Source organism: Alternaria novae-zelandiae (assembly GCF_023758075.1).
Source record: "Alternaria novae-zelandiae strain BMP 2774 chromosome Unknown scaffold_15, whole genome shotgun sequence".
Classification (NCBI taxonomy): domain Eukaryota; kingdom Fungi; phylum Ascomycota; class Dothideomycetes; order Pleosporales; family Pleosporaceae; genus Alternaria; species Alternaria novae-zelandiae.
In genome coordinates, this window is record NW_026056975.1 from 36,657 (window position 1) to 58,677 (window position 22,021).

At 51.9% G+C, this 22,021-nt stretch overlaps 6 protein-coding genes across 6 annotated transcripts; 3 read left to right on the forward strand and 3 right to left on the reverse strand.

Annotated features, from left to right (window-relative positions):
* Positions 1 to 1,231: 1,231 nt before the first annotated feature.
* Positions 1,232 to 2,945, reverse strand: J4E88_007182 (uncharacterized protein; the record flags this gene model as incomplete). The annotated part of the gene is made up of 3 exons (XM_049400803.1): positions 1,232 to 1,564; positions 1,622 to 2,902; positions 2,937 to 2,945. The coding sequence occupies 3 exons, from the start codon at positions 2,943 to 2,945 to the stop codon at positions 1,232 to 1,234; spliced, it is 1,623 nt and encodes a 540-aa protein (XP_049253115.1).
* A 2,777-nt stretch (positions 2,946 to 5,722) lies between these two features.
* On the forward strand, positions 5,723 to 7,808 carry J4E88_007183 (uncharacterized protein; the record flags this gene model as incomplete). The annotated part of the gene is made up of 3 exons (XM_049400804.1): positions 5,723 to 5,818; positions 6,062 to 6,383; positions 6,430 to 7,808. The coding sequence occupies 3 exons, from the start codon at positions 5,723 to 5,725 to the stop codon at positions 7,806 to 7,808; spliced, it is 1,797 nt and encodes a 598-aa protein (XP_049253116.1).
* Positions 7,809 to 7,979: 171 nt separating this feature from the next.
* On the reverse strand, positions 7,980 to 9,117 carry J4E88_007184 (uncharacterized protein; the record flags this gene model as incomplete). The annotated part of the gene is made up of 3 exons (XM_049400805.1): positions 7,980 to 8,504; positions 8,596 to 9,051; positions 9,109 to 9,117. The coding sequence occupies 3 exons, from the start codon at positions 9,115 to 9,117 to the stop codon at positions 7,980 to 7,982; spliced, it is 990 nt and encodes a 329-aa protein (XP_049253117.1).
* Positions 9,118 to 13,115: 3,998 nt separating this feature from the next.
* Positions 13,116 to 14,454, reverse strand: J4E88_007185 (uncharacterized protein; the record flags this gene model as incomplete). Its single annotated transcript, XM_049400806.1, has 2 exons — positions 13,116 to 13,615; positions 13,722 to 14,454. 2 exons carry the CDS (start codon positions 14,452 to 14,454, stop codon positions 13,116 to 13,118), a joined length of 1,233 nt encoding a protein of 410 aa, XP_049253118.1.
* Positions 14,455 to 15,607: 1,153 nt separating this feature from the next.
* On the forward strand, positions 15,608 to 17,289 carry J4E88_007186 (uncharacterized protein; the record flags this gene model as incomplete). The annotated part of the gene is made up of 5 exons (XM_049400807.1): positions 15,608 to 15,786; positions 15,844 to 16,278; positions 16,328 to 16,540; positions 16,589 to 17,018; positions 17,083 to 17,289. The coding sequence occupies 5 exons, from the start codon at positions 15,608 to 15,610 to the stop codon at positions 17,287 to 17,289; spliced, it is 1,464 nt and encodes a 487-aa protein (XP_049253119.1).
* A 2,104-nt stretch (positions 17,290 to 19,393) lies between these two features.
* Positions 19,394 to 21,817, forward strand: J4E88_007187 (uncharacterized protein; the record flags this gene model as incomplete). Its single annotated transcript, XM_049400808.1, has 1 exon — positions 19,394 to 21,817. The coding sequence occupies one exon, from the start codon at positions 19,394 to 19,396 to the stop codon at positions 21,815 to 21,817; it is 2,424 nt and encodes an 807-aa protein (XP_049253120.1).
* Positions 21,818 to 22,021: the final 204 nt, after the last annotated feature.

Genomic DNA, 22,021 nt, shown 5'->3' on the forward strand with positions numbered 1-22,021 from the left:
ATTTACTAAGTAGCTATTTAGTGTAATTTATAACTATAAGCTAAAATAAGTAGTTATTAAAACTACGCTAAGAGAAATATATATTTATTACTTTTTCTACTTATTAGTACTTACTACTCTAAACTATAATCTATATTATATATTCTACTTAAAGAATCTAGTAGATAGTTAAAAAATATACTTAATTCTAGATTAATACTTAGTAGATAAAAGAAAAAGAAGATAGCTTATATACGTAAAGATAATATAAATCTAGTAGTAGAATAATAGCTTTAGTATAAAGAATATAGCTTTATACTACTAGTTAATCTTTATAAATATATAAAATATATTATTTTTAGTATAGAGTAAAAAGAGCTATAAGTATAGAGTACTATTTTTAGTAACTAAGTATCTATAGAATTAAAGTATTTACACTAATATTAGTATAAGTAGATTATTTTATAATATAGATAATATATAGTTTAATAGATAGACTAAAAAAAAATTAATTAGACTTAAGATAAGATCTATATACTTTATAGTAGAATATAAAAAGCTATAGCTTTAGAAGCTATAATAAAGTAATAAAGTATTCTAGTATTATATATAATATTACTTTATACGTAATAGAGTTAACTCTAATAAAAAGCTTTTTATTTCTAACTCTAGCGCTAGTTTATCTATTATCTTATACTTTAGTTCTACTTATTAGATATACTATCTTCTAGAAGTTCTACTATAAATATTAGAGAATATCTTAGATTATAATTACTAGATAAAGAAGATTTATTTTATAGATATTAATATAAGTATTAATTACGTCTTAATCTATATTCTATATATAGGTATCTACTAGATACTTAATAATAAAGATTCTAAGAATATTAAGAATACCTATCTCTTAGGCTGCGCGTACTAATAGTACTAACAAATAATTAGGTTAGTGCACTAGAGTACGTTTTATGCGCATCTAGACACAAAACAGAAAAGAGCTACTATAACTTACTACTTGATTACGTTAAGACTTCTGCAAAGAGCTTATTCAAAGAACTCGCGCGGTAAACGTGTGCGAAGAGCTTGCGCAAACACATCGTGCAGAAAGGCAAAGGTTTTGAATTATTACAACATCGAACGCGAACACTACCTCTATCTATCTCGCGAGCGAATCGCTAAAACAAACAACAAGACTGCTTCTATATACAAATCGTCGCAGCCCTCGCGCTGTCACTACTGTCGCACCGTCGCAAGCTCAAACAGCACACTTGTACGACTCCGGCTTTGTCGCATCGCTGTCCTTCGAGATGAGTCGTGTCTTCTGCGGGTACGGGCACAGGAACCTGTCGAATTGGGTTCCCTTCGTATCGTTGAAACTCACGGGCAAGGTCTGCGGCACGACGTCCTTCTCGACCCAGTCGACGAGCGCATGGAACGTGGCGGGAGGCTTGCCGCCGGCAGCGCCACCATTGCAATGTCCGAGGCCAGGGACTTGGTAGTAGCGGAAGAAGTCGTCGACGTTGGCGTCAAGGTCCTTCACGCGGTTGTAGTAGTTGTCGGTCGCCTTGTGCGGGATGATATTGTCGGCCTGGAGAAGAAGTTAGTCGGGTGTCAAGAGTAAAGGCGTAGCGGATGGAGAACTTACCAAGCCGTGGAATGTCATGAGCTTGCCACCAGCCTTGCGGTACTCCGAAAGGTCTGCGTCCGCCGTCTCGATGATGGAAGACCACTCCTGGACTGATGACTTGAACATACGCGTGTACTCCTCCACTGAGCTGATCTGCGTGTAGTTCCACTCGGGGTCTTTCTTGACGAAGAACTTCAACCAATTCTCACCAAGGCCCGACGGAGACCCGGTGCATGTACCATTGGCATTGCAGGTTGTTGTCGCAAGAGCGACCCGGAAAGGGGTACCGTCCATGCCATCGCTGCCGGTGAGATCGCTTGCGTAGTCAACGCCGTACCAGATGAACTCGCCGTCAGGTCCCCGGGGGCCTTCCCATGTAGCGTTCGCAATGACCGCGGCTCCTTCGCTGATCGTGACAGCCTTTCCGGTCGATGTGCAGTTGTGAACGCTGCCAACTATCGTGAATGGGTCGAAGAAGCACTTCTCCGGGTCGGAAACGAGACCGTCAACAACGCCGTCGAGAGGGTCGCAAGCGGCGACAGCAGCCGAGGTGATGGCGTCAAGCTCACACTTTGTCGGGAATTGGTTTGTCATTGACATCATGACTTGCGCCCATGCAGCGTTGAAGAACAACTCATTCCAGTTGATCGCAGCCGCTCCTGCATTGATGCCGTCGTACGCCTCAGGGTAGCGCTGAGCGAGCATGAACCCCTGGCGACCACCTTGGGAGCATCCGTTCCAGTAGGAATACTTCGGGGCTTGTCCGTAGAAGGACTTGGCGACGTCTTTGGCGATGAAAGACTGGTCGTGGAGAGACTTGGAGGCGAGGTTCTGTATCGCATACAAATTGACATTGCCAGGGCTGTTCAGCGCCCACGGATCAGGAATAGGTGACGAGCCCAGGCCGGCGTCTGTTGTTGAAGCCACATAGCCCTCGCCTATGGCTTCGTCCATGAAAACGTAGGATATAGTGAACCGGCCAGCAACCCAGCCTCCGCCTCCGACGGCCTGCAGTCGTTCGTTCCAGTTATCGATTGGGAGCCATGTCTCTACATTGATGTTGTCGTTCTGGCCTTCGTGGGTGTACGTTACGGTCACGTTGCAGAAGTCGAGGCCGAGCGCGGCGGGAGAAGGCTTGTTGGTGGACGTGTCGAAAGCTCCCGTGTAGTTTTGGACGAGCGCAGCGGTGAGACCCGTGACATTGGCGCCAAAGACGACGGGGTACGGGATAGAGCTGGCATTGCAGGCAGAGAATGGGACGGTGAGGTTCTGCATCGTGTTGTATTGTGGAACGAGAGACTGTGGTCGGATGGTGAGTTGGAACGATCGCGACATTGATCATATAAGTAGCGACATGATACAACAGCTCTCGCCGAGATGCCTACTGTAGGTACTCTGGTACGACAGGCGAGTCCGCTTGGTGGTCGATGCGTGGATGGGGACGAATACGAGTCATGGTATACGACGTATTCGCTGGTTGGCTACGTATCGCGCTAGGGTTGCAAAAGTACCTCGTTCGGCCAGTCGAGCCAAGTTTTCCAGAAGCTGCCCAAGAATCTCGAAATCTCTTCGATTAGTACTCTGCCGACGTTGCCGACCAGCCACACCCGGCGTCTACGATGCAAAAGAACCGCGTAGTGGGCCAGAATAATGAGCGCTTCCGGTTTGCGCATAGACAAAAGTGCCGTAAACTCGCTTGAGAGATTAATTGGAAACACCCAGATTAAACCAGTTCCAGGCGGCTGATTTGACGGCTTTTCCACGTCAGGCTCTGTCTGGTATACGACTGTCAGCTCAGATGCAGCCACACTGCAAGTCTGTCGAGATTCCTCGCTCATGTCCGCATGGTCCAGTAAGTTTGACAGGCGCTCCGCCACTGCTACTGCTGTTTGTCCGTTCGAACATATGGCATGATGAATGGCACTCGTGCTTCGCTCGAAAAGAGGAGCAACGCTGGTCTGGTTCAAGAATCCCCAGGATTGCGATATGATGGCTCGAACTCCTCGATGCAAGTTCATGTACGTGACGAATCCATCCAGGACTCCACCCGGTCCCACTTCGGCATTCCCAGCGACTTCTGAAAGGGCGTGCAAGCCAGTCATGGTGGAGAATGACATGATAGACACAAGGTTATCTGGCGTGACTTCGATATGTGCACTATTGAAGGTGCATAACGCCTGAGTTTGGAGAGCTCTAGCCTCCTCGCGATGTCGGTCTGCTTCTTCAGGGTGTTGGTAGCTCATGTGCATGGCGGAGAGGGCCAGAACTTGGTACATGGCATATGGCTCTGACAGAATCGCTGGCATAAGAGCACGTGCTTGCGTGTCGTCTATCGACCCTGTTTCTGCGAGGCTTGGCAACGTCTCGTAGATGAAGTGGCTGAGCAACTGCATATGTCGCAAGCTGAAAGAGAGGTCCGAGCCATGCGGTGACGACGCCGCCGGAGAGAGGAAAGACAGGTCCACGGAAGACGTCACGGCTGGTGACACCGTACTGCTGTGTTCCACAGTACTCGGCACGCCAAGCGACGTTGGAGTTCCGAAGTAAGATCCTGATGTGGTCTCGGGAACCGCGTATGGCGATTGGCTGGATACCGCGCGTTGAGATGGGTCTGGTGGCCTTGAGTACGTGCATGTACGATCATCGCGCGCGCAATTCTCGCACGTGGGCTGCGCCTCATCGCACTAGAACGATCAGTATGGTTTATTCCCTAATGCTACGCGAGCAGATGCAGGTACCCGCGCTCACGATGCCGTCGCGTACCTTGATGTGGCGTCTCTTGCACTCTTGACAACCGTTCCTAGATTTGCGATGCGATCTTCTCAGAACCTTACGCGGAGCCATGGCGGACTTTGGCGAATGCGACGTAATTGGCGAAAGGACGATGAAAAGAAATACGTGGAGGCGGGAATACGGATAGCGGCGAGAGGGTCTTGAAGCGTTGAATACGGATACGCTGACTAACCAGCGTTCTAGTTTAGCGCCATCGAAATCCGAATATGGGCTCGGGAAGATCCGTTCACGTTTCACCGACCCAGCACCAGCACTGCCGCGGCCATGTGGGTCTGTCATGGATCATGGTCGGTGGTCCGTATCGAGTGTACGGCGTATATTGCTACTCACGGTCGAGCCTGAACATAATCGCAATGACGCGGCTGCAGTTTACGGGACCCATGCGACGTTGTCTAAGCCCATAGCTCTCAGGAAGCTTGGGAGGGGGATTGGCGTTGGCTGCAACGTGCGTGATGCCCTGCACGCCCTTGATACCCGCTTTGATGGACTTTAAACCTGGTGAAACCTAGAAGAGAATGGACGTCGTTCTGAGCCGGACTTTGTATCGGGACATTCTTGCGGACAAGCTGCGTTTTCGAGACAGCGAAGTACGCAGCGGGCTTTGTATTCGATATCGAGAGTGTACCGAGCGAAGCATGCGCTACGCGGTATCGTCGGAGCTCAAGCCTGGGTCGCGTTCCCGACTGCGCAAGTTGAGGACGCGAACGTCACGCGCATGAACACTCGACCACAGCGTTATTTTGTGAAGGTACCGACAGCTATTATGGATACTCGATCGTCGTTCTCCTTGAAGAGGAGCTGGATGGGGGGATGAAGATGAGGTGTTGACGGAGTAGCGTGTGCCTGGCAGAACACGCGGCGCGGCGTTATGTAGCTCCGATGCGTCATCCGGCTAGTCAAACATTGTGTCGCTCTCAACACGAACACAGTCGCCCTGCATGTCAATGCCACCCAGACCTGAGACGGCACACGGCTTCCACAATGTTACTCCGACGCGATTCAAACCTTCAGCCAGAGCAATAGGGATCTTGCGGTTGCCTCAGGCATAATTCCGATAGCACACCTGGTACCTCTACCGCACAGCAACTTAAGCCCCCTTGCCAACATGGACACTATTGGACCAGGCCGCAGAGGAAGTCGGGCAATTACCAGTAAAACATCGACGGCATGGTATCCGCTGCCCGCGCGTGGGACGCTGACACGTCGTTCCAGCTCAAGACACTCACTCTTATTGCTCAGCTGTTTGCTGACTTTGTGAACACATAGTAAGGGCAATCAACTTCGAAGCGGCACATGCGAGCAAAGTCCTATACTTCACATCACGCGATGTCTCGTGTACCGACACTTCACCGCCCTCCGCGATACACACGTCCCGTCTTTGGTCTCAGCGTACCTGACCGGCCGATCCTCCTACACAACATCGTAGTACCGGCCGAAGCCGCGGACAAGGAAGGGCGATGGATATGATAACAGGCTGTTAGAAGATACCGATGGATCGGCTGATCAATGTCTCTTGGCCTGTCGTGCACATCGATGTGGGCTACGCCGTGACAACGGAATGTATGATTGGATCGCTGCGGCTGACTGCATACGCCCATACGCCCATACGCCCCGCCTATTTCAAGTGCTATAATGCGAGCTACACCGTATATATAGCTGATTCAGTGGCATTTCCGACCCGCTTCCTCGCACTGTGGACAAGCTGAGTCTGCAATGGCCGACGTCATCATCGTAGGCGGCGGAATCGCTGGCACCGTAGTCGCTTCGCGTCTGCACGAGAGGAAGCCATCGCTATCCATTGTACTCATTGAAGCCGGTCCCGATCCTACTGGGAATCCACATGTTACCATACCAGCCGCGGCCGCGAACCTCCACTTCTCCCAGTACGACTACAACTACTCTACAGCACCTCAAGAGCATCTCGATGGGAAGCCCAAGCGAAATGTAGGCTTTAGAGGCCTTGGCGGCGGCAGCGTTATCAACAACGGTACACATGGTGACTGCAGGTGCGCGCGACCAGCTGACTGTGTTAGGTGGATGGATTCGAGGCGATGCGCAGGACTATGACGAGTGGGCACGCGATGTTGACGATCCGCGATGGAGCTACGACGGCCTATTGCCATACTTCAAGCGCACGGAAAGGCACTTCGACCCCGATGCGGATCCCTCGCAGCATGGGCACGACGGTCCGATGCACACGGCATCTGTCACCTCTACCGGCCGTATATACCCATTGCGCGAAACCGTCCATAAGCTTTGGTCGAACCTCGACATACCACCTATCCATGACCTGAACGACGGCCGTCCTCAAGGCATCAGCGATCTGGTTGAGAACTTCCAGGATGGCAAACGGCAGATGGCGCACTCCGTATACCCGCTTCACGGTGTCCAGGTGCGCACATCAACCATCGTCCGGCGTGTGCTTTTCGACGATACGAATACGGCAGTCGGCGTAGAGCTCACAGATGGCGAACGCATTGATCTCAACGAAGGCGGCCAAGTCGTCATAACCGCAGGCGCCTACCGAACGCCCCAAATCTTGATGCTCTCTGGCATCGGAGAGCCTTCCCAGCTATCGCAGCACAACATTCCAGTTGTATCCAACCTACCAGCCGTCGGCCAGAATCTGCATGATCATCTGATGATGTACCGTTATTGGAAGCTGCGAAACCCAGAGAAGGGTCTAGCGATCGGCTCGCCGCTCTTCGGTGGTCTAAATTACGATAGAGGGGGGCCGGTAGACTTCTTGGTTCGCGCGCCTATACACCAAGTCGGGACACTGAAGGCAGCCATCGAGCGCGATGAGGGCCCGGTATCTGATGACCACGCACTGCTCAAGGGCCCACGCACTCACCTCGAGATGCTTCTCATGTACATTGCCGTCGGAGCAGAAGCGCAGGGCCTCAGTATTCCGATTGACGGATCATCTATCATGACCTTTTTCATGGGCTGTCTTCCCACGTCGCGAGGCTCGGTGACGCTTGCATCGTCTGACCCGTCCGCGAATCCTATCATCGACCCAAACTACTGCGCCACGGAAGCAGATCGCTACGTCTTGCGCGAGGGTTTCCGTATGCAATCCGAGCTGATGTTGAATACAGCCGAGGGTAAGATGCTTGTCGAATGTGAACACATTCCGCCAGGCTATCCGGGGAAGTCGGACGAAGATATCGACGCGAGACTCAAGATGGGCGCAAGTACCACATATCATCCTGCAGGGACAGCAGCGATGGGGACCGTTGTTGATGGATCGCTGAGGGTGTCTGGAGTCAAGAATTTGCGTGTCGCTGATGCGAGTGTCATTCCAAAGCCCCTTGCGGCTCATTACCAGGTACCGGTTTACGCGATTGCCGAACAGGCTGTTGATATCGTACTGGGTGAGCATTTCGAAGTGGCTAGACAGCAACGATAATGTAGACAGACTCTGTCATGCTATGCGTCGTCTAGCCCAGAGATCGTGAGTCGCGCTGTTGTTGAACATGTCGACTTGATTGACCTCACTAAACGGGAGCTACTCCTGCAACACACCAACGGCCTCTAATTTCCATTTCATATACAGGCCAACCTTCTTGGCCCCCGAGCCTTACAGCAGGGTGATGTTCTCCGGACTTGGGTAGTGAGACGCCGAAATCGACCTGTCGCGGTTCTCGTGTGCCCGCTTGCCGCGACTTCGAGTGTCACTGCCTGGGTCAAAGACTCTGTACACCGAGACCACCCCAACTCTTGTGTATGTCCTTTCGGCGACGTCGGTCGGTATAATAGCAACACCCATGTGAGGAGTGATCATGAGGACTTGGCAGGAGTCGTACACGTCGATGTCAAAGTAGATACTGGCTTCAGCAAGCCTACCGTTTGTCATGCTCACCATGCACTCTCTGCCGTTAAGCGATAGATCCAATGAAACAGCAGACACAGCAGATATCGGCCCTTTGATCTTGGCGAATCCGTCTGTAAGTTCTCCAAGAGGATTTCTACCCTTAGGCGTGAGTTCGCAGCTCAGCAGTCCTGCGCACAGTCCTTGATCAAAATTCTCCTCGAGGAGTTGATATAACACGACTCCTTCGACAGACGCGAACGACCATGTCGGAGCTCTCCAAGGAACAGCCCTCTGTGGCGTTTTGGGGAAAAACACATACTGTAGGTAGAGACGTGCGAAGTCAGTATACGTATCACATGCACTTCGCACTGGCAAAACTTACCTCGTCCCAGTCGGGATCCTGCAAGCGCCAAAGTAGACCTTGTAGAAACCAGCTCTTCCATATGCCGGCAAAGCAGGTATCGCTAGTGAGCTCCTGTAGGGCTGAAATCACGCCACCTAGCGCGGGGAATTTGTCGGACGCAAAACTCAGATTGCGCGATGTGTAATCCTCAATCATGCGGGCCCATACGCGCCATCCATAGGACCTCCCGATGACTGCCGGAACCTGTATCTGCTGCGTGCCTGTGGTTGGTGCCGCGTTTTTGATACTTTCAAGCCCCTGGGCTATTCTTTGCAATGACGTTTCTTTCGCGGTGCCGTATTCGTCGACAAATTGGGGCTCGGTGAAGACTTGCTTTGAACACTCTAACCGCATGTTGTAGCTTGTGAATTGCAAAGTGCGTGTCGCGAGAATTCGTTCTTGAAGCACCCAGCCGCGACTCAAGAGGGGCTCTTCCTATCTCACGTTAGCTAGCCGGAACGCAGTGTGATTCATTATGAAGGTAGACTGTACCCGTCGCATCGTGATTGACTCGTCAGTGATAGATTCCATGGAGCCAGGAGACCACATCAAATCGTCGTAACGGAAAAAGAGGTCAAATGAGCCCTTGTCGTCTTCAAAAGAGATGATAGTCTCTCCTCTAAGTTTACGTGCGTGCAAGAAGCCCTCGCCACAATGGCTGGCACGTGTCGCAGCGATGGTCAAATACGCGTTGCTGTACACATCAGCCATTCGAGAAGCCTCTCTCTCCCAGTCCGCTCCGTCATCTTGTATGATACAAAGACAGTCAGCCCACAGGTACCGGATGCCTAGATATCTTGTGAGAAAGACGGCGTCTCGTATGGTTTTGGGGAGTTGGTTGTACTTGATTCCCTCATCCTCTTTGTACTTCTCGAGATCCTTGGAAGTCGTGGTAAATGCCAAAGCTTTTCCCCAGCAATAACTCAATGCGATATACTGGCCTTCGCTGTCTGGGCTTTTCTCGACAAGTCTTAGTGGTGTGTTCTCCAATAAAGTACGTGGATCACCTGGGGCACCTTCGAAGTCAGCCGCATTAGGCATTGAACCAAGGTCTAAAAGGCGCGTAGGTAGCTGAGATGCGTTGCGCGCCGACACCGATGCTGAGCAGTCCGGATGGTTTTCATTGCAATTTGCGACCCATGCTGCCATCTGCCGAAGCACAAAAGAATGTAGCGAGTCCTGTATAGGCACGTGGCTCTTGAAGCAATCTGCGACCGAGCTGTCTGAAGAACGCGCGTCAAATCAAATCTGTGTCAACAAGCGGAAGTCAAATACCTGGAGTAGTCGTGTAACTGAAGTTACCACTGAGCTGCACCTGAGGTTCCGCCAGGCCCATGAACACCTTCAGCATGGGGGAGCCAATCGGCGCCAGTATCCACAGAGCCGTCCCATCACAGTCCTTGGCGTTCATTTGATAGTGGTAGCTGCCACTGAGATGACTGAAAATGACCTCGCAGAATGCGCATGTACTGACACTATCCTGTAGGTCTGACACGCTGTTGTGCCATCTGTAGAACGGCTCCTTCGTTTCCTCAGTGGTGACCGATCTGGGCAACCGAAACCACTGGAATTCGTCGTACACGGAACTGTCGCATTGGTGAAGCTTCAGGAAGCTGCGAATGGGTAGGGACTGGCATGTATGGCAGAATCCCATCTTTGCGAGAAGCGAGTCGTGGCGGGTACGGTACGTGGTCGCCTGATAGGGTCACCTCACGTCGAGAGTCCGCATCGGTGTCAGCGCGATTTGGTGATCAGCTTCTCCTTGTGTGCGTGGGAAGCTCAGGAAGGTGCGGAGTGGGGGGAATTTCATATATTTGCGAGATCGGTACAGTCGTAGCAACGCATCCGAAAGAGACTTAACAGTTGTGCAGACTACATGAGGATAGGGGAATGCAAAGTAGGTGACGTGCAGTCGATGTAGGCTCTAAGATGTTTGACTTATTCCCGAAATTGACGCGAGCGAAGATGTTGGGAAGAGCGTAGTACGAAGCAGGCTGGTGCCTAGTGAGATTGGCTGGTGGGACTTGGTCCTCATCAGATGACGGCGCGGTGAGTACGTGGATGTTAGTCATGGAGCTGCAGATGCGCTGATTTCTTGACATTGGCGACTGCCCAGGTGGAACGTTCGCTTTGATTCGAGCTCTAAAATACACGTTCGGGGCAGGCGCGAGGAACGCCCATCAGATGGAGATGCGAGGTGCTTGTTCCGATCGGAAAGCAGTTCCGAAGACAAGACCGAACCTCCGCGCTCGCACACCCCCTGCTCCTCAGCCATCACACTCCTCACGGCTCCACGACGTCCTACAATGCACGCAACTCGCGACTTTTCCTCTAACAGCATCGCAATGCTCCTTCCAGCTATCGAAGCACTCTCGGTGGACGTTCTGCCCGCACGAGTTCTTACACCACACGAGGTCTTCCCTGCCCTCCGGCGCGTCTCCCTGCATCGCATGGCAACAGATAGCGCAATCCCCTTCGATCTTTTGCCTGCGCACCTGCATCAGGTCACACGCTTCGCATGAGCGTTCTTCCCAGTCACCGCGACACACAGGACACGTGAAGTCCCGGTGGTCGATGTAGCATTGCTTACGCCAATCCTCGAAGCATCTTTTATGGAGAGTCCTTCCGCATGTGGACTCACACCACACAACCTTCGACCGATCGTACTGGGAGAGAAGGTCGCCTTCTTGACATATGGGGCATTCATCGTCGAAGGGCAGACGGCGGGCATGCGAACGCGCACAACGGGGTGTTGAGGTCGTGAAGCCTGGTGATACCTGCGGCACAGTCACGCTCGAGGCCTCGCTGGATGTTTCGCTGAACGTTTGGCCCGGTACCTCGCCGGACGACTCGCTGGACGATGCGCTGGACAAAGGTTCTCTGCCGGCCGCTGTTGGTCTTCGCCCATGTCGTGCTAGCCTCCGCATCATATAGGGTGGGTGCGACACCGTCGGGCTCGATGCCTCGCTGGACGAATCGCTGAACGAATCGCTAGACGAGTCGCTAGACGGCGGTCGCGTGCCTGCAGTCGCTGGGCTTCTCACTCGACCCGGTGTCGCTGTAAGAACAGGGCGAATCGGTGCAAAGCTCCTTCGGAAGCGCAGGTTGGAGAGGACATTCGGCGGCTGCGAAGACGGCAAAGGCAGATCGCTTGATGTCGTTATACGAGACAGGCGAGATTCCAACTGCGTCATGCTTTGGTGTGCAGCTTGACGAGCCGTGAGCTCCTCGAGGCGGCGATTGGCATCACGAAGCGACTGTTGAAGCACATCGATGGCCTGTTGTGCTTCGGCACGTGCGGCAAGCTCGGATTCCGATGGCGCCACGACTGAGGCATTGTTAGATGGCAGCGCTGTATGGTGGGCAGAGGAAGACTTACCGTTCGCAGATCCAGGCCGCTGCCTCACCCGCTCCGACGTTGCGTCGACCCGTTCCTCCACTCGGTCACGCCTAGGGAACGCCTCCCACATCCGCTTCATCCAACGGTCTAGCATCTCGTCGACTTGGTATTGATGGAAACGAACACACAAGCCATGCTCAGCAAGGCGCTGAAGTTTTGGCCGGAGTCGCTCAGGGTCTGGACTTTGGTTCGCCAAATCAACCACCAACATTTCGACCCTGTGTGCGTTGTCTTGACGTATAGGCATGCGGCACTTTCGACCACGTGAGGGCGCCCATCCAACGCAGCGGCCGTCTTGACAAAGCTTGAAGACCGCTTCTGGGTCCCAGCGGCGGCCAGACGCATCGCCAACGACGGCTGTGGGGTTAGAAGTGGAAACAGGCATGCTTGAGAAAGTCTGTATAGGGCAAATGCGCAATGGTATCAAAGGTAAAGTCCGGGCGCTGTGGAGTTCTAACGCTCGATGGTGTCGCCCAGGTCTAATTATACTCAACCACGCAGTCTCCATTGACGCTCACGGCGTTTCTTGTGACATCACATACCCCCGCTTAAGACCATGGCTGTGTTCAGTACCTTTGAGACGGAGTAGCTGGCCAGGCTACATCCTCGCGGTTTTCCACTGGACGAACACTACGCGCGGCCTAGCATACCAGGTTCTTTGATGCGTAGGAGGGAGGCTGCGCGCCTGTCTTTTCATGCGTCGTCTTCTATCGAGCGTGGGGTAAGTCATGAAGTAGTGTGGTAGCGAGGCTGTGCGGCACAGTTGATCCCAGCGGCTTCCTGAAACGACATCCGTTTCTGATCGCAAAGCGATGACCGGCTACCGTTGGACCAGATCATTTGGAAAACGGAACTTGAAGCGAAACGCGCTCGAGCCTGGACGGTGTGGCTGCGAAGATGCATGTCTTCGGGTACTGCGATACCTCCGCATCCCACGCAAAAGGAGACATCGAGGAAGCGCGCTGCCGGCCACGTTAGTACCAAAATGAACGGTTCGTTTGATCTCAACGCGTTGTAGACTTCTGGATCATTGACTCCTGTCGTTCTTGATAGGTAGGTGTCGAGCATTGTCGTGACTTGGTGACCTCAGCATCCCGGGCTACAGAGTATTCGGCAAGCCCTCTTGCATAATCCGCCTTGCTTCCTTCAGGTCATTCGACATCTCGTGATCCCAAATCCACGCCATCCTGGTCTGCGCATTAATCCGCAGCGCCTCCAAATCGTCGCCGACGCCTTCTCCTTCGAATTCCCACAACATACCGGCTTCCTTGCTGGTCTTGACCAGCTTCTGGCTGCGCGGCCTTCTGACAGCATCGTATGCGTGGAAGACCTTCTCAAAGCCGGTCTTCGTACGACACTGCGATAGCAACTCGCTCAGGACGTACACATCTTCGATACACATTCCTGCCCCGGCGCCTTGATGCGGTGTCGATGCATGAGCGGCATCGCCCACTAGGCAGATCAGTGGCTTAGCGCTGTAGTAGATTGATGCAGGTGGGTGGTTGAAGAGCGCCCAGATGTCAGGCTTCCGGACGTTCTCCATGATCTTGCGCACGGCAGGAATCCAGTGCTTATAGTCCTCTAGCATGTCGTCCCGTGCTGTTTGCACCACCCAATTCTCGTCTTCCCATGTGGGTTGCGAAGAGAAGGCGACGACCGTAAGGCGTTAGCGGGGCGAATGGGCCGGTGGGAGGTATGACTTTACCGTTGAATAGCGTGCCATTCGCAATGGGGAATGTCAATACGTGCCCATGATAGCCCATGTACATCTGAGGCGTTCTCGGTGTCTCATCGCCTAGGATATCCACCGCCTCCGACATCGGCAAAAGCCCCCGATACGCATACTTCCCTGAGAACACCGCCTTTACTGCGTCTGAGTCACCCAGGACGATAGATCGCACGCGACTTTTGATCCCGTCGCACCCAAGCACCGCACTGTGCTGCGCAGTACGCCCGTTGGTAAAGTGCAAGACCGCATCGCCGGAGCCGTCGTCTGCTTCAGTAATCTCAAGTACCCTCTTCTTGAACTGCGCGACTCCCTCTGGTACCAGCTTCACCAACTCATCGAGGAAGTGAGCCCTGTGCACGCCACCTCCCGGTCCCTTCCTCCCTGGTATCACAAACAACTCTTCCCTTAGCTTGACATTCTTCTTTCTTTCATCTCCAACCCTCACATGGAACCAGTTCGGCGGGTCGGTGACAGTGTTGCCTTTGCTACATTTAACGAACGCTTCCGCGATGCGTGGATCGATGAGAGCCATTGTGCGAACCATAACCGGCGAGAATCCGACACCTGCGCCGATCTCGCCAAAGGCTTCGGCGGACTCATATAGCGTGATCTTGATGTGTGGACATTTGGTGAGAAGTGCGATTGTCAGCGTGAGGCCAGCGATGCCGCCTCCGACGATCGCGACGCTCATGGGGTCTCGTTCAGTCATGACGGTGATAGGCTGGGGAGATTACAGATTTGATAGCGACGAACGCACTGTGAAAATGGCTGCGAGATGGCGATCGTGGTAAACGTTGCTGACAACATGCTTTGCAACTGATGCGAGCTAGCATCCACTTGCAGAATGATACTTTGAGGTACAACTGCAGCTGCTCGGTGGTAAGATGACCCACATCATAGGTGGGGCAAGCTTATGATACTTCAGTGCCATGAAGACGCGGCACGGCAAAGCTTGCATCGCTTTCGCACCGGGGTGTCGCCTGGTTAAAGACAGATGCGCTAACCATCTGTACGGCAATGAAGGTGAGGAGACATGCGGATCGACCACTGTGCTGCGACATGCTTACCGGCATTCAGTGGACTGCCGCTTACTACCGTTCAATGTCAAATCCAGACTTTGCGAATGTACTGATTATGACAAGATGTTCCAAGACGATGTATTTGCTTGGGGAAACGAAAGGTTTGGACTGCGCCCAGAGAGTCTGGAGCGCCGTTGGACATTTGGCGCGGGCCGCTGCGGTGGGGTTGCCTCCTCCCCGCCGAAGGCGCCGTTGTGGATCTGAACTCTCATCCCGAGCCCGCTAACTCATAATGTAACGGCATACCGCAAGACTAGTTTCGAATGAAGCATTGCCACCGACGGCTTCATATAACGATAGGCTGTTGATCCATCGTTCGTATAGCCAAGTCGCGAAGGATGCGGAGAGGGCTCAATTCCGCGCGACGGCCTACCCGCCCCATGTCGGATACTTCTTTCATGTAATGCCTGCGCATCCTTCCGCCTACCACAGCCAATTGCAAGCATCGCGAAGTAGACGTTGTGAAGAAGCGCAAAACATCCTCTGATCCTTCTCAACAAGACGCCACACATCAGGCCATGATTGAAGGCTTTGCGGCTCGTAATCGAGGTTATTGTGCTCGTTCTGGAGTGATTCCGAAAGTCAGAGCTCGAACAGGGCGAAAGTGCGACGCGGTGAGGGAATATATGTTGACCGGGCGTAATTCGAGTAGCCTTTCGTTTGGCCTGTGGTGAACCTTGACCCTGCCCGCATCGCATGACGAGCTGTTACTGATAGTCGGCATTTATCTGCTTCGGGGCAATTACTTCACCCCTCCTTCGTTCTTCATCACACTCCGTCGATATGACAGACGCCAGCATTGTCGAGAAGGGAGTTCACGTGGACAACTCATCGGTTTCCCCAGCAGGGTCAACAAGCCAGCATTGCTTCGATCGCGCTGCGGAGAGGCGACTCATCCGGAAGCTCGACTTTCGAATCTTGCCAGTGCTGTGGATACTTTACTTGGTTAACTTCATCGACCGGTAAGTCTAGTTGAATAACCTTTGATCGTTGCGATGCCTTGCTAATTCGCCCCCAAGAGCTAACATAGGGAATGCAAAGATCCAGGGCATGGAGACGGAGCTGAACCTCATCGGCCAGAGGTTCAACATCGCGGTATGGGTTTTTAACCTGGGTTACCTCGTCGCTGGCATCCCGTTGCAGATCGCTTTCAAGAAGTATGGGCCCAAGAGTCTTTGCGTGATGATGTTCTGCTGGGGCATCACCGTCATCGGTTGCGGACTTGTGAAGCGATGGGAGGAGCTCGTTGTCTGCCGTCTGCTAGAAGGTATCGCCGAGTCGGCCTACATTTCGGGAGCGGCCTATTTGATCGGCGCGTATTATTCGAAGCGCGAGTACTTGACGCGCTACGTCTTTTTTTGCACCGCGGGTATTGTTGCGGGCGCAATCAACGGGTTCGTTTCCTCACTCATTGCTAGAATGGATGGTACCGCCGGATATGGAGCGTGGAGATGGTGAGTCAACTCTGGAGTCTTGCGACGGATACCTGCTGACGTGAGGTAGGATCTTCATCATCGAGGGTTGTGTGACTATCTTCGTCAGCATAGCATGCTGGCCAGTCGTCCCGCCGTTCCCCGAGCACTGCAAGTTCCTGTCTCCCGATGAGAAGGCGTTAATGCTTGCTCGCATCCAGGCTGATGGCGGCCATGTAGCCGACGATGAGATATCGTTCAAGAAGGCGTTGCATTTCCTCAAGGACTGGAAGATCTGGACCGGGTAAGTGGCATGCATGTTCTTGCGCATAACTGAACTGATCATGACCAGCGTTCTGATGAACATCGGCGTCACTGAGAACGCGAACTCTCTCGCGAACTTCCAACCGACCATCTTGAAGGGCCTCGGCTACACCGCCACGCAAGCGCAGGTCCACACAATCCCTGTGTATCTTGTCGGCGCCGCCTTCTCCGTTATCTTCGCGTACATGAGCGAGTGGCTACAGCGCCGGTATCTGTTTTACGTCCTGGGCTGGGCAGTTCTCGCGACAGGTCTCATCGTGGAGATTGTGCACCCGTCCAACCCGGCCGTGCGGTATATGGGCATGTTTTTTATTGCCTCTGGATGCTATCTCGCGATGCCGATCTCGATCATCTGGGTCTCGATGAACTGCGGTTCTGGGTACAAGCGTGCCGTGGCTATTGCTGCGATCATCAACTTCGGTACGGCAGGTGCTTTCATTAGCTCGAATGTCTTCCTGGTAAGTTCTGACTGTACGAAGTGCATGTGAGACATATACTGACTTCGTACCCCTAAATGTGCAGTTCAAAGAGGCGCCCGTGTTTCGCACAGGGTTCAGTACCGGTCTCGGTCTGGCTTGTATCGGTGTTGTAGCTGCGACGGTGACGTTCTTTGGTTGTAAGAGGGAGAACAAGAAGCGCGACGAGGCGAGGTTGCAGATGCCGGAGGTCCTTGACCAGAGTACGAAGGCGCTGGGCGATGATCATCCCGACTTCCGCTTCGCGTTGTAGGCCGGACACGATGGTTTGGGAAGGTACCGTTGGCATGTAGAATCGGAATGAGACGACAATGGAAAGGCGCCGTTCGGTGAGCCGTAGAGCAGGCGACTCTTCGTGAATGAAGACGTCCCCATGTCCTTCCCAATCAGTGCCTAGTGTTTCACCGAGAGGGTGCGAGCTGACGTTAGTTGACTTGAGATTAGCAAGAGATTCTATGACGCGGTCGCGTTACGTGAGGCACTACGACGCGCGCTGCGTACGTCGGTGATGATAGCATCACTACGTACTCACGACGATGAGCTTGCAATATAGATGGCCGCACTTGTCGTACAGTCGCTGGCTGCCGAGATGATGGCGTTGAAGTGTTAATGGCGGTCGGATGGTGTGGTGTGTACCTGAGAGATGGTGGCCAATCGGCGGTCCGACGCCAAGCAATTGCGGCGCGTCATCGCGGTGTTCAACACCACGGCTTCTCCACCACAACGACATCTGCAGCCTCATGAGTATCGACGTTGAGCCGTCATTAGTGCTGTAATACGTAATTAAATTTATCGAGTATTTGTTGCAAGCAACTGTATATGTATATAGGGATAAGTATAAGGTGCAGGGCCTCTGTAGCCTGCTCGCGATTAGGTAGGTTAAATAATGTAGGGCTCGGCGCGCCAAGCCCCTAGCTAATATTTTAACATTTTTAATTTTGCTAAAGATTACTTTAGTACCGCGATCTATTAATGTAACGCCTATTTGTAGGCGTTTATTAAGCATAAGGTGTCTAGTACTAAGAGCGCTTAGGTGCGCACACTAGGCGCGATAAATAAAAGTTTCTAAAGGTATCCTCCTGTTCTCTAACACCTGCTTTGCCTACTACATTAGTAAGTACTCCTCTATCTCTGCTGCTGCTACTGTATATCGCTAACTAAATAGCTGTTTAAGCTTGTCTACACGCTTTAACGGCTGCGAGGCCCTCCTTCTAGGTTAAATTCTTGACAACTCTAACCTATTGCCTACTCTTGCTCTTCTTCTTAACAACAAGTTACTCTCTCTATAGCTGCAGTACAAGATTAAGGAACTCTATAGCTATAACATTAGTAGCGACCTAGCTCTAGCGTTTAGGAAAAATGTTGCTAGCATTAAACAGGGGATAGGTGCTAATAATATAGTTGTGGTATAGGTTAACGTTAAGAAAGCTAGCATTGTCTTGCGCACTAGCTAGCATATCCTCCTACAGGTTCTTTACTTCTACTAGGGTAATAATAAGAAGAGCATATTAGAGAAGGTTATTAAGCATTAGATTAACGCTCTTGCTAAGTTCTAACAAAAATAGGGTATAAGGGAGATTATAAGCAAGGGGAATGCAGACTTTATAAAGGAGCTGTTTAGGGAAGGAAATAAGGCTTAGATAGCTAGGGTGCTGTGTTAGTGTGCCTAGGTTATAGGCGCAGGAATAGGTAAATAGCGCATGTTGCGCTAGAATAAGCAAAAGAATGTTAGTAATAGTGTTGTTAGTTAATTAAAACTGTTAAATAAGTGTCGATTTGTCCCCTAGGGTTCCTCTTAACTGGGCGCCACCACCTAGTGCTGTAATACGCAGGCGCTTCTGCGTCACCACAATGGCTGCAATCTGGTTCCTTCCTTCGCCTGGGCCTACGCGATATGACAATTTTTTGCTAGCTGCTAAGAGTCGGCATAAAAGCCGCGACACGATAGGCGCTTGCTTCGAGTTGTTAACTAAGTGCATGATAGGCGCACGCGCTGGGTAGCTTGTGAGTCGCGAAGGCGTCCGGACTCGGGACCTTGTGCATCCGAAGCTACAGAAGGCGTCCGGACCCGGCCTCTGTGCATCCGACTTTCGACGTAAGCGCTAATGGATTCTCTGCACAATAATATCAGGGCTACAAGGCTGGAAACTTCTATGTAACACCAAATCATTGGTGGATATACGTACCTGTGCGCAAGCATCTTCCAAGATGCAGACTATTGCACCGAGGAGGGCCGTGTACGTTTTTGGTACGCTTGACGCTACAAGAACTTTGCTGACCCCGTGTTAGAAAGTTAAGCCCCTACCTTTAATTTTCATGCCCTTGGTTCAACTTCCAGTGCATAGCAGATGCAAAAAATGGCCGAAGTAGCGACACTTTTCAACGAAGATTGGGAGTTCCAACGCTCTGGGCAAACTGGCTGGAGCAAAGTACACCTTCCCCACGATGCTATGCAGGTAGAAGGGCGGCGGGAGGACGCCCTCGCTGGAACTCATGGCGGATTTTATCTTGGCGGAATGTACAAGTATCGCAAAACATGGCAAGCGCCTACTACTCTGGAGTCCAAAGTGGTCGCTTTGAGCTTTGATGGTGTTTACCGGCACAGTCGCGTGCTGGTGAACGGCACAGAAGTCGGCGGTTGTCTGGCGGGCTGGACCAAGTTTGAGGTTCGCGTAGACTCTTACCTGAAGCTCGGCGAGAGGAACACCATCGAAGTACATGCCGACAACAGTGAACAACCTAACGCGCGCTGGTACACTGGAGCCGGAATTCATCGCAGCGTTCATCTCATGGTTCGAAACCACAATCTGCTTTGCAAGGACGGGATCAGGCTGGCAACGCTCTCCGCCAGTGGAGTTGCTCTTCTCACATTCGAGGTCTTACTCAACAACGAAAAGAAGGATGACGTTGAAGTATCTTTCGAGCTTTCGAGAGGAGGAAGGAACGCGATCCAGTGGACAACAAAAACGACAACGTCTGAGCTGAGACAAAACTTCGAGTTATCGAACCCAGATCTATGGTCCGCTGAGACTCCGAATCTCTACGACTGCACTGTCGTCATCAACGGCGATCTCTATAAGTTCAAGTACGGTCTGCGCACTCTGCAGTTGAAGCCTGGTCATGGATTCCTGGTCAATGGCCAGACTGTGAAGTTGCGTGGTGGTTGCATACACGCAGACAACGGTATCCTCGGCGCAGCATCGTTCAAAGCTGCGGAACTGCGGCGCGTGTCGATCATGAAGAAGAATGGCTTCAACGCTATTCGTATGTCGCACCATCCATGCTCAGAAGTTCTTCTACAAGCATGCGATGAGGTAGGCATGTACGTCATGGATGAGTTTGCCGACTACTGGTACCAGGCAAAGTCTAAACATGACGATTCCAACACCTTCAACGAACGCTGGGAGTACGAAGTCGCTTCTCTTGTGGAACGAGCTCGTAACCATCCTTCAGTTATTATGTACTCCTTGGGTAACGAGATCACTGAGCCTAAAACCGCCTACGGACACACGATCGCGAAGAAGCTCCTGGACCTCACGCACAAGCTGGATCCATCCCGACCTAACACTATCGCGGTCAACCTTACGCTGGCCCTGATGATGTTTTCGAAAATCCCGCCGGGGGATCCAAATACTCCTCCTGCAGATAACAAAGGCGGTCTGGGGGATTTGGTGTCTAGCAACTTTTTCAACATCATCGCCAGCATGTTCCTCTCATTCATGCGGTACATCCCAAAGTTCAATCACACCAATGTTGTGACCAGCAGACTCTATTCGTACATGGATGTCGCGGGCTACAATTATGGAGATATCCGGTACCAATCAGATGCCAAATTACAACCTTCAAGGATGATGCTCGGTACCGAAACCTGTCCACCTGATCTTCCTAGGATCTGGTCCAACGTTGAAAAGATTCCGAACCTGATAGGAGACTTCATGTGGACTGGATGGGACTATCTTGGCGAGGTAGGCATTGGTGTGCACGACTATGAGGCAAGCAGGTTTACCCCTATAAAACTGTATAAGCCTTGGCCACATCTAGTAGGGGGTTGCGGCGCTCTAGACATCACTGGCGTGCCCAATGCTTCGGCTTTCGTAGCCCGAGCGTGCTGGAAACTCTTGTCTCAACCCGTAATTGCGGTACGTCCATTGGACGTCTCTAGCTTGTATTACAAGGCGACGCCCTGGCGAGATTCCGATGCGATCGAGGGCTGGGGCTGGAAGGGTTGTGAGGGCCAGAAAGCTTATATTGAGGTCATCACTCAGGAAGAGGAAACAGAACTTTTCCTGAATGGCCGCTCGCTTGGGCGCGCAAGTAGCAACCAAGCCAACAGATACACCGCTAGATTTTCGACAGCTTACGAACCTGGCGAGCTTCTTGCTGTTGCATACTCTGGTGGACAGGAGCGTTCGCGCGCCACGCTCCGCTCCGCTGACGTTGCTTCAGTTAAGATTGTCAACGAGAAGTCTGGTGAACTTGTCGCAGACAGACAAGACCTAGCGTACCTTGAACTTCAACTCGCTGATCAGGAGGGAAACATCGAGATGAACGACGACGATACCCTTACCGTCGAGGTACATGGAGATGCCACTCTGGCAGCGCTTGGATCTGCGTACTATAAGAATCTGGATTCCTTCAACGGCAATGTTCATAGAACATGGCGAGGGCGAGCCTTAGCAGTGATACGTTCTGGCAGTAGGTCTGGAGACGTTGTCGTTACTGTCAGCAGTGTAAGGCATGGATCTTCGTCGATTACAATAAAGCAGAGAGCTCAAGAGTAGCGTATCGTGCCGGTGCACAAGGGTTCCTAGTGTAGATCGGATGTTCAACCATCCGAAGAATACCCAGAACAAGGACATCTTCTAACAAGAGCCGTTTCCGTCGTTCATTTTCGTATATATGTCAACTAGCTGTTAGCGACCTTATAACGATAGAAGTGGTTTCGAGAGTGAAGATGCTGCTTGTCGTCGTTTGTAAGTGATTCC